This window comes from Mustela erminea, chromosome 5 (assembly GCF_009829155.1).
Source record: "Mustela erminea isolate mMusErm1 chromosome 5, mMusErm1.Pri, whole genome shotgun sequence".
NCBI classification, from domain to species: Eukaryota; Metazoa; Chordata; class Mammalia; order Carnivora; family Mustelidae; genus Mustela; species Mustela erminea.
The window spans coordinates 28368825-28384136 of NC_045618.1; the positions used below are offsets into that span (position 1 = coordinate 28368825).

Here is a 15312-nt window from a genome sequence, read left to right on the forward strand (position 1 = left end):
TTCTTTTTAAGTCACATTTTGAAGAAGAGATCAGCCTGGGATTGACAAGGAGGCCCAGTGATAGCATGGTCTTGGTCATAGTACTGGGTGTGTTTAGGTGGTCTGATGTGCCTTCTAAATATTTTTCAAAATGTTCATCATCACTAGCCATCAGGGAGATTCAAATCAAAACCACATTGAGGTACCACCTAACACCAGTTAGAACAGCCAGAATTAACAACACAGGAAACAATGTGTATCAGAGAGGATGTGGAGAAAGGGGAACCCTCTTCCACTGTTGGTGGGAATGCAAGTTGGTATGGCCACTTTGGAAAACAGTGTGGAGATTCCTTAAGAAATTAAAAATAGAGCTTCTCTATGACCCTGAAATTGCACTACTGGGTATTTACCCCAAAGATACAGATATAGTGAAAAGAAAGGCCAATGTTCATAGCTGTGGAACTATGGAAAGAACCAAGATGCCCTTCAATGGATGAATGGATAAGGAAGATGAGGTCCATATATCCAGTGGAGTATTATGCCTCCATCAAAAAGGATGAATACCCAACTTTTGTATCAACATGGATGGGACTGAAAGAGATTATTCTGAGTGAAATAAGTCAAGCAGAGAGAATCAATTATCATATGGTTTCTCTTATTTATGGTGCATAAGAAATAACACGGAGGACATGGGGAGATGGAGAGAAGGGAGTTGGGGGAAATTGGAGGGGGAGACGAACCATGAGAGACTGTGGACCCTGAAAAACAATCTGAAGGTTTTGGAGGGTTGGGGGTGTGGGAAGTTGGGTGAGCCTGGTGGTGGGTATTATGGAGGGCATGGAACACTGGGTGTGGTGCATAAACAATGAATTTTGGAATACTGAAAAGAAATCTTAAAATAAATAAAAATTTAAAAAATTTTCAGATCTCTGGAGTGTCCAGCCAGAGACATATGTGGAGTGGTCAGTGGTCTGGCCATAGTCCTGCATGGACTCCTGTCATCACATGCCCATCTAGAAAATGTTTCCAGGTCCATTTCTGGACCAGGCAGGGAGGCCTGGAAGGGGTGTCTGGGTACCAGCTTCCCACTTCGAGGGTTGGCCGTACCTCAAAAGACATTTCCTAGAGCGTTGGAATGATCTGGATAGAGAGGGGTGAGCATGGAATTTGTCATGGAATTTCCAAGCCCAATCACACACCTGCATGGGGCCCACTCACCTCTGTGTTGGTAGAAACAGAGTATTTTGGGAGGTCCTGGGGGCTGAAGACTGCAGAACTCTCAGCACATAACAATTCCCTCTAAACCCCTGAACTAAGAGACTTGACCAAACTCTAGCATGGCTTTTTGCAGCACAAGGCTATATCCCTAGGATGACTTCCCAAACCCTCCACCCCAAGACCCACCTGCTGGAGCCCCTCTGTAGAATTCACCTTGCACCTGTTGCACAGCCAGGCTGTTTTCTCCATTTCCATACTTTTCATACACACTGTACCTTTCAATTATAATTTACAGAGAAATAATTCTTTGCTCACCCATTCTACATCATCCTAACCTGACTCCTTGCACATATAGATGTTCCAGGCACCTAATAATTTGCTCATGAATTGTGTTATTCAGTTTATAGGCCTTATGCCCATTATAAGCCATCACATTTCCAGCCATTGCACACTGTCTTTTAGCTGTTTGAAGATCCACTTCTGCTTCTTGGACTCAACTTTCACTTTCAGTACCTGGGCTATGTTGACTCAAAATCACTGTCTGAATACCAATTGGCAATGACCGATGTCTGCATTTTTTAAAGATTTTATTTATTTGACAGAGAAAGACATAGCGAGAGAGGGAACACAAGCAGGGGGAGTGGGAGAGGGAGAAGCAGGCTTCCCGCCAAGCAGAGAGCCCGATGTGGGACTTGATCTTAGGACCCTGGGATCATGACTTGAGCTGAAGGCTGACACTTAAGGACAGAACCACCCAGGCACCCTCCAATGTCTGCATCTTGCACACCTGCAAGATTCATTCAGATATCAGTCTTGCATTCCTACTGTGTGTGATTCAGTAGTCACCTCTTGTTCATTCATCTGCACTATCCAACATACACTTCATGCACACCCTTGTTGGTGCCATTTAACCCTCTTTTCCTTGCCCACCCATTGTACTCACTACAATTTCCCTTTGATGCCCACCTCTGTGCTATTCAACTTATACCCAGGTAGACTGTACTTCCAATTACTGTTCATCAACAATTTCCCAACTAAAAACCATGCCCCTCAAACTTGCTTGTGATTCAGCCACTCTATTCAGAACCATTCTGTATCATTTAGCTATCACTCCTTGCACACCCAACATGTACTATTCAACTTGACTCCTTGCACATCTAGTGGATTCCATTTTCTCTAATGCTATTCAACTTCTATGTATTCCCCAGCAAAACTATACTATAAAATTATGCCAATAGCACATACAGTTGACCCTTGAACAATCTGGAGGCTAGGGTTCCTGGTTCCCACACAATTGAAAATCCCAATATAACTTTTGATTCCCCAACAACTACTAATAGCTATTGATCAGAAGCCTTAGCAAATAACACAAATAGTTGATTAAGCATATTTCATATGTTATATGTATTGTATACTGTATTCTACAATAAGGTAAATTGGAGAAAAGAAAATGTTACTAAAATCCTAAGAGCTTCCAGGCTCATGCCTCAACTGCACCATGGTTTCCAAAGGTGGTTCCAAGCATCAATCCAAGGAGGCACTGCTCCTGCAGGATTTGGCCATGTCCTCAGTGTTCTTTTTTGGGAATACATTCATCATGTCTACCATCCCTGGCCAGTTATCTTGGTGAGCATGGCATATGGATCCTGGTCAGTCTGCTGTTCTCTATAGTGTGATGATCCTAGTAAGCACTTATTTGGTAGCCTTTGCAGACAAAAATGTGAAATTTATTCTCAAACACAAAGTAGCACTAAAGAGGAAGGATGCTGTTTCCAAAGAAGTGACTCAAAAACTTTCTGAAGATGATTAAAGAAAGATGTCTCAAAAGAAACAAGAAGAAAGAATCTTGTGGAAGAAGAACAAAATTACCAGTTATGAAGCTACAACATTTTCCATCTTCTATAACAACCTCCTATTTCTGGCCTTTGTCATTGTTGCTTCTTTCTTTATAGTGATGAACTTCAACCCCACAGTGGACTATATTTTGTCCATAACTCTTTCATCAGTCCTCATTGCCCTCCTGCCTACTAGCTCCTAATTGGACATGTCAGCTTTGCCCCCCTGGATTTGTAATTATTTGTGGCCCGTGGTATATGGAAAAATAGCAGGGTGGTCAGGGTGAGAGACACAGAAGATGTTTTTATTTTCTTAATTATTTTTCAAATTTAAATCAATTATCCAACATATCCAACATCATTAGTTTCAAATGTAGTGTTCAAAAATATATAGCACCCAGCCTTTCACCTCTGGAGAGCTGGAGTCAATTCCGGCGAATCCGGTCCCGCCGTGCATCATGGCAAAGTGAGACTGTTGTCTTACCACCTGGTTCAGCTTGGCCAGATCGAGCGGAGGAATGGTGTGTTGTCCTTGAATCGAGTAGGCATCTAGAGGTGGTCCCTCCAGGTCATGGGTGGCATGGGGGTAGCCCGCAGCGTCGCTGCACCGATCTTGACCGCCCGCGCAGATGACTGGAGAGCTGGCCGGCATGGGCTGGTACGGAATGGTCATGACTCTCCCTTGCGGAGACTGGGAGAGCGTCTCCAGCATGACCAGGCAGATCTGCTTGACACACTCGGTGACAGACTGCGGCACGCCAGCAATGGTGATGGCCCGCTCAGTGGAGTTGGACAGCATATCCCCCGCCACCTGGACCTGGGCCCCCGTACTCTCGCGGATCTCTTTGATCTTACACCCGCCTTTCCCAATCAGGGAGCCGCACTGGGTGGCCGGCACCACCAACCTCAGGGTGACCGGGGGCCTGCTGGCCGCCGTGCTGTTGGTCATGGAGCTGTTGATATCTTCTTCCAGCTTATCGATGATCATAGCGAAGGCCTTAAAGATGGCATTGGTAGGGCCGGTCAGAGTGATGATCCTCTCCGGACAAATATATAGATGTAGTGTTCAATAATACGTAACACCCAGTGCTCATCACATCATGTGCCCTCCTTAATGCCCATTACCCAAACCCACCTCCCCTACAGCAATCCTAAGTTTGTTTCCTATAGGTAAAAGGGTCTCTCATGGTCTGTCTCCCTCTTTGATGACTTTCATTCAGTTTTCCTTCCCTTACTCTCTGATCCATGGTGCTATTTCTTATATTCCACATATGAGTGAAAACATGATAATTGTCTGTCTGAGTGACTTACTTTGCTCAGCATTATACCCTCAAGTTCCATTCAATTCGATGTAAATAATAAATATTCATCTTTTTTGATGGCTGAATAATATTCCATTGTGTATATATGTGTGTACACACACACACACACAGATCACATCTTTTTAAAAAAATTTTATTTATTTATTTAAATTTCTTTTCAGTGTTCCAAGATTCATTGTTTATGCACCACACCCAGTGCTCCATGCAATACATGACCTCCATAATACCCACCACCAGACTCACCCAACCTCCCACTCCTCTCCCCTCCAAAACCCTCAGTTTTTTTCTCAGAGTCCACAGTCTCTCATGGTTAGTCTCCCCCTCCAATTTTCCCCAACTCCCTTCTCCTCTCCATCTCCCCATGTCCTCCATGTTATTCCTTATGCTCCACAAATAAGTGAAACCATATGATAATTGACTCTTTCTGCCTGACTTATTTCACTTAGCACAATCTCCTCCAGTCCTGTCCATGTTGATACAAAAATTGGGTATTCATCCTTTCTGATAGAGGTGTAATACTCCACTGTATATATGGACCATGTCTTCTTTTTTTTTTTTTTTTTTTTTTTTTTTTTTTTTTTATCTTTTTTAAAAATTTTTTATTTATTTTCAGCATAACAGTATTCATTATTTTTGCATCACACCCAGCGCTCCATGCAATCCGTGCCCTCTATAATACCCACCACCTGGTACCCCGACCTCCCAACCCCCGTCCCTTCAAAATCCTCAGATTATTTTTCAGAGTCCTTAGTGGACCATGTCTTCTTAATCCATTTGTCTGTTGAAGGGCATCTTGGTTCTTTCCACAGTTTGGCGACTGTGGCCATTGCTGCTATGAACATTGGGGTAAAGATGACCTTTCTTTTCACTACATCTGTATCTTTGGGGTAAATACCCAGTGGTGCAATTGCAGGGTCATAGGGAAGCTCTATTTTTAATTTCTTTTTTTTAAAGGTTTTATTTATTTATCAGAGAGAGAGAGGGGGAGAGAGCAAGCACAGGCAGACAGAATGGCAGGCAGAGGCAGAGGGAGAAGCAGGCTCCCCGCTGAGCAAGGAGCCCCATGTGGGACTCAATCCCAGAACGTTGGGATCATGACCTGAGCCGAAGGCAGCTGCTTAACCAACTGAGCCACCCAGGCGTCCCTCTATTTTTAATTTCTTAAGGAATCTCCACACTGTTTTCAAAAGTGGCTTTCCAGCCACTTTCCAAAAGTGGCTGTACCAGCTTGCATTTCCACCAACAGTGTAAGAGGGTTCCCCATTCTCCACATCCTCTCCAGCACACGTTGTTTCCTGTCTTGTTAATTTTGGCCATTCTAACTGGTGTAAGGTGGTATCTCAATGTGACACCACATCTTCTTTATCCATTCATCTGTTGACAGACATCTCAGCTCTTTTCTTAGTTTGGCTATTGTGGACATTGTTGCCATAAACATTGGCGTGCATGTGTCCCTTTGGATCATTACATTTGTCACAAGATGTTTTTATAGTCTGCAGTTTGAGAGTTTAAAAAACCCAACACAATATAACTCAATATTTATTGGCTCTTTTTTGACAGATTGTTGAAATTAAATGAATTGAAAGGGAAGTCAAAGTACCAGGACATTTATTAAAAGGCAAAAGCTTGTCTGGCAATGTGCTATAATCACAACAGGAGAAAATAACTAGCTTCCTTGATCTATCAGAGGTCACAGTAAGCTGGACTAAACTATTATTTCTTGTAATAGTAGCAAGAGGTTAATAACCAGTTCTGTGTGTTCTAGCCATAATATTACAACTTTTTCTGAACCATAATTATCAGAATGAATCCTTTCCCTTGAAGCCTCATGTTTATAAGTCTTTGAATTTGTGATTTGAAATAACTCAAAAATAAGGTGTCTCCAACTTGGAGAAGAGAGACTTATGGAAGAGCCTTTTTAAAGAAGAAAGACAGCCAAGGTAATAACCTAAAAATAGTGACCAACCACATGAGACTCGTGTTTTGGTATTGAAGCACATACTTTTCTGCTGTAAAGCTTTGGCCTTGGGTGGCCAGGGAGGTCAATTCAGCCCTATCATGTTGGATTGAGCTGTTAAAAGATGGAAATCATTGTTTTCCTTGACTAGGTCTCATACTACTAGAGGAATGTTTAGTAGAGAACCTCTTTACTGAATATTGATATGTAAAAGACCTAAGTAATGTTTATGATCTTATTTCTAGAATTCTAAGAACTCTCTGAGGAACCACAGTGGTTTTAGTGCTTGTCAACATCTTTTCACTAGGACTTTCATAAATTTGACCCTTCAGTCCATGGATTTCCATCCATTGTGAACAAAATATAAACCTCTAAAGCCTGGGGTCCAGCCAAAAAAAAAAAAAAAATCACAAGGGAGGATACATTTACAGTTCTGTAATGTATTTATTTTAAAAAATCTGCATATAAGTGGACTCAGACGATTCAAGCTCATATTGTTCAAGGATCAACTGTACTATACCTGTTGTCCAAATGTACATCCAGACAATGGGTCTGTAATTATAGCCATTACACAACACTGTGAGATGCTGTGTATAGTGGGATATGTGTGTGAGACACTGTTCTGTTGTGTGAGTGTGTGCATGTGAGATACTTTGTTTATTATGTATATAAGACAGTGTTTTGTATTGTGGTGTGTGAATGAGACCTGCTGTATGACACTGTTTCATGGTTTTTATGAGGGAACAGAAGGCTGGCTGAGGACAAACAAAAGCTGACATCCTGCAACCTTCCCCCACCCCCACTCCTGGGTGGACATATTGTGACATTCTTTAGGAATCTCCCAACTATCTTAACGTTAATACCTTGTTAAAGGGAAAAACCCTGACAGTGCCAAGGCCTCTTTGTCATTGGTTCTTTTTAGCATATGAAAGTTCTATTGAAAGCTTTTTCCTTACCTCCCCTAACCCCATCGTACACTCTTCACAACTGGGGCAGCAAGTCTGCCCACGGGTCTTGTCCTATGCTTTAGTAAACCACTATTTTTGCATCAAAGATGTCTCAAGAATTCTTTCTTGGTCTTTGGCTCTCTACTCCACCCCACTGAACATCACCTATATTCTAAAACCTCATCATTTGGTGGCCAAATGTGGGGCTTTGAGTCTTTACATCTGGACTCTGAGCTTTGGTGCAAAATTGGTGAGTACTTTCTCTCCTCTTCCTTTACTCTTATTTCAGGGGCTCATCAAGGAGTACAGTCTTATCGGAACACATTCATGTCAATTGCTCGGGCTGCAATCCTCTAGCCTGTGGCTATTCTACAGGGAGGAGAAAGTCTGACTTTTGGCTGGAAGTTTGGCTGTGGTCAGAATGGTAATAAGACCCAGTAACTTGATGCCCTCTCTCTGTTCCTGTTCTTATACAAAGTTGTCTCTCTTGGGTACGGGACAGCCACCTGTCACCAGGAGGGCTGCCAATCTTAAGACTTGTATGTATGCTTTCCTCCTGATTGATCTAATGTGATCCCCTCCACATTCCTGGTCTAGCCACTTCTGGTCTCGGGAGCTCCACTGGAAGCCAGCGGAAACCAGTACCTGATTGAATTAAAACAGCAACCATTTCCTAGGGAAGTTGGCTGTAAGGACCACTTGTGTTGGAATGTCGCTTAAACCACGATGGATTTCAACCTTGTACTGTTTCTTGTCAGTGTCCTCTACTAACTACTAAAAGCTGTAAAATAGGGTAATTTCCTCTTGTAAAACTTTTCTAGTATTTTCCGTGGGTTAAAATGGCAGGGCAGTACAAAACCTTCAGGACATAAGATGGCATGGCATGGCACAGCACGGTATTTCAGTCCACTCACCAGGCACCTATCTGTAGCCTAGGATGCAATGGGGAAGGGGAGGGATGCCAACACTCCTCCGGGGCCTTTTATGGCAGGAAAGCCTTCATGAGAAGGTAGGATTGTGTTTAATAGCAATGTCTTGTTTGAAGAACACCTCCGGTTGCTTTTGACACATGGGAACCTCTGACATATCCTGCGTGGGAAGCCACCCAGGAGTCAGGGGATTTGGTAATGGACTTTCTTTACTTTTATGGGAACATGGCCTCAGTAGGCTTCTTCAGTTCACAAGGACTCTACCTTGGAATGCCTTTTAACCCACTGGAAGCAAATTGCATTGCAAAACTTAGGAAAGGACTGAACTCCTGGAACACTCTATGGCCTCAGTGGGATCTATCAGTTAGATCTCCACAGGAAATAGAGCAAATGTACCTAGGGTACCTTCACTGCTCTACACCAAGACCCCAACCTAAGGGCCTCTTGCAGAATGCATTTTCCTGAATATATCTGTCTAGCAAACCCCATCCTGAGGTATTGGATGATAATTATCTAAATAAACCTCCCCCTGGTAAATCCATGTTGCCAGAGGATACACAGGCCATCCCTAGCAAAGGGTACTGGGACTCTCTCTCTCCCTCTCTCTGTTCCTCCTAATAGAGGTCTCTGTCTCAAGCTAGACTAACCACAGTTGGATCCAGGTATAGCCACTAACTGGATATAGAGACTTTAAGGAATATTCTCAAGCAGCTGCTGAAACTCCCTTTGTTTTGGGGAAATTCCCTGTGTTCTCTGGCTGGACGTGGAATGCCTAACCCCCCTCCCCCATCCCTTGGTGGGAAAACATGGTGTCTGCTCCTCTGTTGGAGTTGATGAGCTCTAAAACCGGGAATCCTTTCTCTGCCATCTGGCAGCACTTTTATCTCTTCTATCTCCCCCTTCTGTTCCTGCCACCTCTTGTGTGGCCTGCATAAATGGCCTGCATACCATCCTTGGTGCTTCCTGCACCATGGCTCCTTTTTCCTTCATTGTCAAGGAGCAAGAAGAGCACCCCCTGGACCTAACACATTCCACTCCAGATTTCCCTGTGTCTCAGGTAAAAATTGAAAGTGCTGTGGGCCCCAGTGGAACACAAATAAGTATTTAAACTAAATTAGTTTGTTGTTTTAATTAAGATAGACATGTCTTTGAAGTTACAGCAGTAAATGTGAAACTTTTATTCTATCAAGGTTTACTGAAGGTCAAATAAGCTCGTGTTATCTCTGTTGCAATATGTTAGCAAAAAGATGACTAAACTGATGGTTAATTATCTCAAAGTTTTCATGTGTAATTGTTAATATAGCTTTCAAAGTCTTTGGTAACCTGAAACTTTAATGTTTTGCTTGGGTGATAAATGGAATTAAATTCATTGGACATCTAGGTCTTTCAAATAGGATAAAATGCTAAGTCATTAATTACTGGACATACGTTTGTGCTTTGACTTACTGCAAAGAAACTAAGGGTATTTAAATCTGTTGGCAAACATGTTTTGTGCTTAACTGATTCACAAATTTGCTATCTAAAGGATTCTGGTGTAACAGTTCACAATTGGTTAATACTTAGTCTTCACTAGAAATTAAGGTTTGTAAAGAATGCAAAATTCTGAATGACTGATGGGAATGCATTTTTGTTGAAGGTAAAAATGGTAATTTTGTTCTACATGAGATGGTTGTTTGGAAAGAAGTGGCGTGGGACAAAATCTGAATGCAAAGGAGTTGTAGGAGGTTTATGACAGAAAAACTTGGGAAAGGAATTTTAGGTGTGGTCAGGACAGACTAAGATGAAAACAAATGGGTTTTAAAGTGCTCTGGTATAAGGTTGAATTTCTCTCTGTTCAAAAAGACAAAGTTTTCTAAAATTAATTTATCTGCTGTTAAGAAAATGTAAACAGTTTTTTCCTCTTTACCTGTCCAGAAAAACCATTTTCCACATTTTGCCCATGTCAGATCTTTAACATCCCTAATTATATTTAGGCATGTGCTTTAAAACTTTCTAAGATTATAACAAGTGTTGACAAGATTTAAACTGTAAATGAAATCTCTTTAACTTATTAAGTGTTTCCTTGGTATGCTAAGTTACTCAGGAAGTACTGCTAAACAAATGATAAACCCTGGGTTACATTTGTTAAATGCTCTAACTGTTCTAGAGGTTCTAAGCATTTCCTAAAGTTTTAGTTTTTTGAAAAGTTCATTGCTTGATATTTTAATTATTGAAGTGTTATGTGTCAGAGAAATAACCTGATTTCCTTGCCAGCTCTATTGTAAACTCTTATCTTATCAGCTCTTTAACCATATCTATTCTGAGTTTTTGTCATTTATAATTGTTATAATTCTTTTGTAAAATGAGTTTCATCTTAAAGGAGATTCATACAAAGGACTTTTAGGACAATACAGGTATTCAATATCTTTAAGATCAGAACTTAAGTGAGTAGAAATTTCCAGAACTAACTAAAACTTCATACTAAACCAGAATTAGTAACATGGGACTAAATAAACTAAAAGATTATAGTGTTGTGACTCTTGTTTGAAACTTTGCTGGTTCTCTAATGTTTGCTCTTCCAGACTAAGGAAAATTTTTCTTAAGATACCTGTGACTTACAGAAATGTAAAAATACTCATTTGTAAACAAATCAAAACATTCAACTTTTCTCTCAACCTGAACCCTCAAACTCAAAAGGTCTCAGCGAGTATTCTTCCATGGCAATCCTAATCATTTCCATAAGTTCAATAAGAATCTGTTCTCCTTGTAATAGGACAGCATTGGAAACATGGGTTAAAATAACAAGGCTTTGACTGGGATGTCATATTTGAGAAAGACATGCATAGGCTCAGATATGACCAGACATCTTTAAGGAACTAAGGTGGACTTTATGAAACTTGGAGCCATAAACCCCTTGGGACTGTTGGCCTGGTACCTTGCTTACAGAGTTTCCAACAGCCTCACCAGGTGACTAAAATATGTCACTTACTGGCAGGTGCAGGAACCTCAGGATACTCTGGGAACCTCAGGAAGAGGAATTTGTCCAATCTACACATATTGCAGGCATGTCTGATGGCAAATACTTGGCTTGGTTTCTGAGATTCCTTATGAAGAAGTTCCAGCAAAACAGATTCTTTTTTTTTTAAAAAAAGATTTTATTTATTTATTTGACAGAGATCACAAGTAGGCAGAGAGGCAGGCAGAAAGAGGGGGGGAAGCAGGCTCCCTGCTGATCAGAGAGCCTGATGCGGGACTCGATCCCAGGACCCTGAGATCATGACCTGAGCTGAAGGCAGAGGCTTTAACCCTCTGAGCCACCCAGGCGCCCCACCACAGTAACTCTTATATAGACAATCTTTTTACTATTCCGTGGGGCTAATAACAGAACCCCATGGACACATAATTATTTAAACAGCTGGAAAATGGGATTAATCCCCCAACAATTATATAACTCAAGTAGCACCTTGACCAATTCTGTGTGGTTGGGATGATGACATCATTCCTAAAAGCCAGAGCATACCCCAATCCACAGGATTAACTACAAACTTGTGGAGATAATGGAGGGCTCCACCTCTTTATGATTGGATTGGATGATGCACTTGGTGATGCCCTTATCCCCAGAAACAAGATTTCTCCCAGTTATACTTTATAATTATGATATTGTTAAGACTGGATCACTCAAAAAGGACTTTTTAAAAAATAGATTTTATTTATTTATTTGACATACAGAAATCACAAGTAGGCAGAGAGGCAGGCAGAGAGAGAGAGACAGAGAGAGAGAGGAAAGCAGGCTCCCATTGAGCAGAGAGCCTGATTCGGGACTTGATCCCAGGACCCTGAGATCATGACCCGAGCTGAAGGCAGAGGCTTAATCCATTGAACCACCCAGGCACTCCTCAAAAAGGGCTTCTTAGTGGTTTCCTTCCTTTAGTCATATTTATCCTAGAAGCCACCTCTACTGAAATACAATTGCAAACAAAGGCTTTAGCTAAGCATATAACAGTGCTCTTGGTAAAAGGAGCCTCAAATCTCATTATGGGACAGTCCCTGACTCTAAAGACTTCACATCAGGTCCAAAATGTCTTCGAAACCAAAAGCCACCAATGGATGATGGAGGTCGACTTAATAAATACTCGGCTACACTTACAGATATGCCAGAAATAATACTTAAAACTTGTCAAACTTTAAACCTAGTTACCTGTATGCCTGAACCTGACCATTGTACTTCTTTATAGAGCAAAACTGTTCACAGGTTATTGATCTTGCTTACTCCCTAGTTGACCAGATGTATTTGTATTAAATATAAATGTATTTGTATTAAAAATACAAATAACAGTTGGTTCAAACATGTTCCCAAATAATAGTGGTCTGCTACAGATTGGGTTAGGTGACCAGGCATCAGATGGCTAGCTCCAAATGGAACCCATTGATATGTGGAACTAACCTGCTGTGGTGCTGGCTTCCTCTGCCTTGATGGATAGGTGGCTGCACCTTAGGTTTTGCCTGGATTCATGGAAGCATTTCTAAAACCATCATTACTCCAGTTAATTTCCCCAATTTAAACAATGGTGGACACAGATTTTGTTACATTGGTAGGACACCTAGCATCCATCTTGTTCCTCTTTGAGACTGGAGGATGTTTGACACATGAAAGCTCTTAATAAGTAAATGGTCCACCCTAAATGACCCTCAAAGTAGCATTTCTCTATTAAAATGCTATGGTAATACAAATGTGAAGCAGCTTTGCAAAATAGAATGACATTGGATGTTTTAACTGCTACACGAGGTGGAAGTTGCACTACCACAAAAACAAAACACTATGTATATGTTCCAGATTATCACAAAATATTTCTGGGGTTCTGGAATACTCAAGTTGGCACTATAAACAGTCCCTCTGTCTTTTAATGATTGATTAAACTCCAGACTGGAAAAGAACCCTTGTCAACTAGCAGAAAACTTATTTGAGCTTCATTTTATTTTTGTTACACTAATCTTGTTTTTCTGTTTTCCATCAGGTCTCCCCACCTGGTATTGACTCCCTCACTGTCATAACTTCCACAGATGATCATTTACACTTGGGAAGATCACTTGAGCAGTCTATCCTGGACTCAGCTGATGCTGCCTTTTACAACTCCCCTATACATTTCCCAAGTGGCCGATATTGACCCATAGGTAGGTGTTGGGTCCATGGTCAAAGGAGTGAGACTGATACAAAGCAAAGGTCAAGCAAAGCTTTATTTCGCATCAAACATCAAGAATAAAACTGACCAGCCAGGGCCATCTCTTGCAAAGAGGCGACCCCTCCCAGCCTCACAGACTAACTTTTATAAAGCAAAGGCCATGTGGTGGAGCCTGGCCACACACAGGTGACCAATTGAATTACAATTCATCCTATAGTAGCTATTTGAACTAGCCTATCACTCTGGTCAGAATTGGCGCCCAAAAGGCAAGGCCCACATTCTTGGGTGGTTAGGGAGGTGCTTTCCTGATTGGATGTCTCCACCTGTCTTGATTCATCCTTGTATTCTGGGCTCTGTTACTTCCCCCTGACCTGACACATCCTGTTATATGGGCTCTGTTATCAGGGGCTGGTCAGTCATATTTTACTGGTTCCCCAGACTTGTTTCTAAGTAAGTTCCTCGGGGGGAAGGGTCAATCTAAGTTTACTGCATAAACAACAAAATGGCTCACTGTGGCTAGCAGGACCTTACATTCCCCCCTTTTCTTTGGACATTAGTCAAATCCTTAACTTTTTAGCCAGTTTTATGTTCTTCTGTTGTAAGGGGTTTATACTGAGCATGTACAATTAGCATGTTTATTGCTCTAAATTTTTTTTTGTACAAATGACATTAGGGCATTTATAATGCAGGGGACAAAAAGTAACATTAGTAATTATAAAACCAGGGGGCCTGCAATTGCTGATTTTAGGGAAGTCATCCACGGAGACCAGTTGAACAAACTTTTATAGCATCCCTATTGTGCACAATAGTAATCTGGTGGGCCCCCAGGCTCTTCCCCCCACTGCATTGGGGAGGCCCAGTGTTAGGGCACATGTAAAACTGTAATGCATCTAAACAGGAGTTAATGGGTGCCAATTGGCATTAGGTTACATAAAATTGCACAGTTGGCTGATGAGTTAGCCATTCACCTCTTTGTAAAACCTTTTCCACTTCTTCTAATTCTGTTAGTTTAATTTCCCACCTATACTTTCCTGTCTTATGAGGTGACTTAGAAGCTCTTACATAAACAGGTAACAATAGGAGCAACAATGAACACATAGTCTTTTGAGTCTTAGCTTTAGTCCATGGTCAGCGGGGTCCATCGGCAGCAGCTTCCCTCTCTGGGGGGCGTCCCTGTCCTCGGCTCATTTGATGTGACCTGCATGAATCCAGGCCCGGATGCCTTCTACTTTCACTGCCATGAGGGTGGTCAGGATGACAGTAAATCTCCCTTCCAGTGAGGCCCCAAGTTTCCCACTTGGTGGTGGCATACCCAAATCAAGTCCCCGGGTTGGTAAAGATGTGGTTCCAGCTTTGTCTCTGTCTCAGTGTGGGCAGTTCGGATCCCTGTGTGGGCTAGACAGATCATAATGTCTGCAATGACTGGAGTACAGACTGACCAGTAATTTTTGCTAGGGCAACCTCTTGTAGCTGAGGGCAGAGCTGGGGGGAGGGTGTCTCCCGAACATTATTTCAAATGGGGTCACCTTGTTTAAGCAGGGTGTACATCATGCCCTGAGGAGGGCTAAAGGAAGGAGATCCACCCATCCACTGCCAGTCTCCAGAATTAGCTTTGTCAAGGTCTCTTTAAGAATCCAGTTCATTCTCTCTACTTGCCCAGAACTCTGGGGCTGGTAGGCATAATGTAGTTTTCAATTAGTGCCCGTGGCCTTGGCCAATACCTGTGAGGCTGAACTCACAAATGCAGGGCCATTGTTTGACCCAATCACAAGAGGTAACCCAAACCTCTAGTAGTTTTTTGGCTACCACTTCTTCCATCTCATGTTTGGCAGAAAATGTCTCTACCCAGCCTGAAAAGGTATCTACAAAAACTAACATATACTTTTTCCATATTTTCCCAGTTTCATCTCTGTAAAAGCCATTTCCCAATAGATTCTTGGCTCCTTATCTCTTTTTCTCTTCCCTC

At 41.9% G+C, this 15312-nt stretch overlaps 1 protein-coding gene and 1 pseudogene across 1 annotated transcript; one reads left to right on the top strand and one right to left on the bottom strand.

Annotated features, from left to right (window-relative positions):
- The first annotated feature begins 2695 nt into the window (after nt 1-2695).
- On the top strand, nt 2696-3235 carry LOC116590064 (annotated as a pseudogene).
- Nucleotides 3236-3399: 164 nt separating this feature from the next.
- On the bottom strand, nt 3400-4077 carry LOC116590065 (poly(rC)-binding protein 1-like). Its single transcript, XM_032341736.1, has one exon. It carries the CDS (start codon nt 4018-4020, stop codon nt 3400-3402), a length of 621 nt encoding a protein of 206 aa, XP_032197627.1. The 5' UTR covers nt 4021-4077.
- Nucleotides 4078-15312: the final 11235 nt, after the last annotated feature.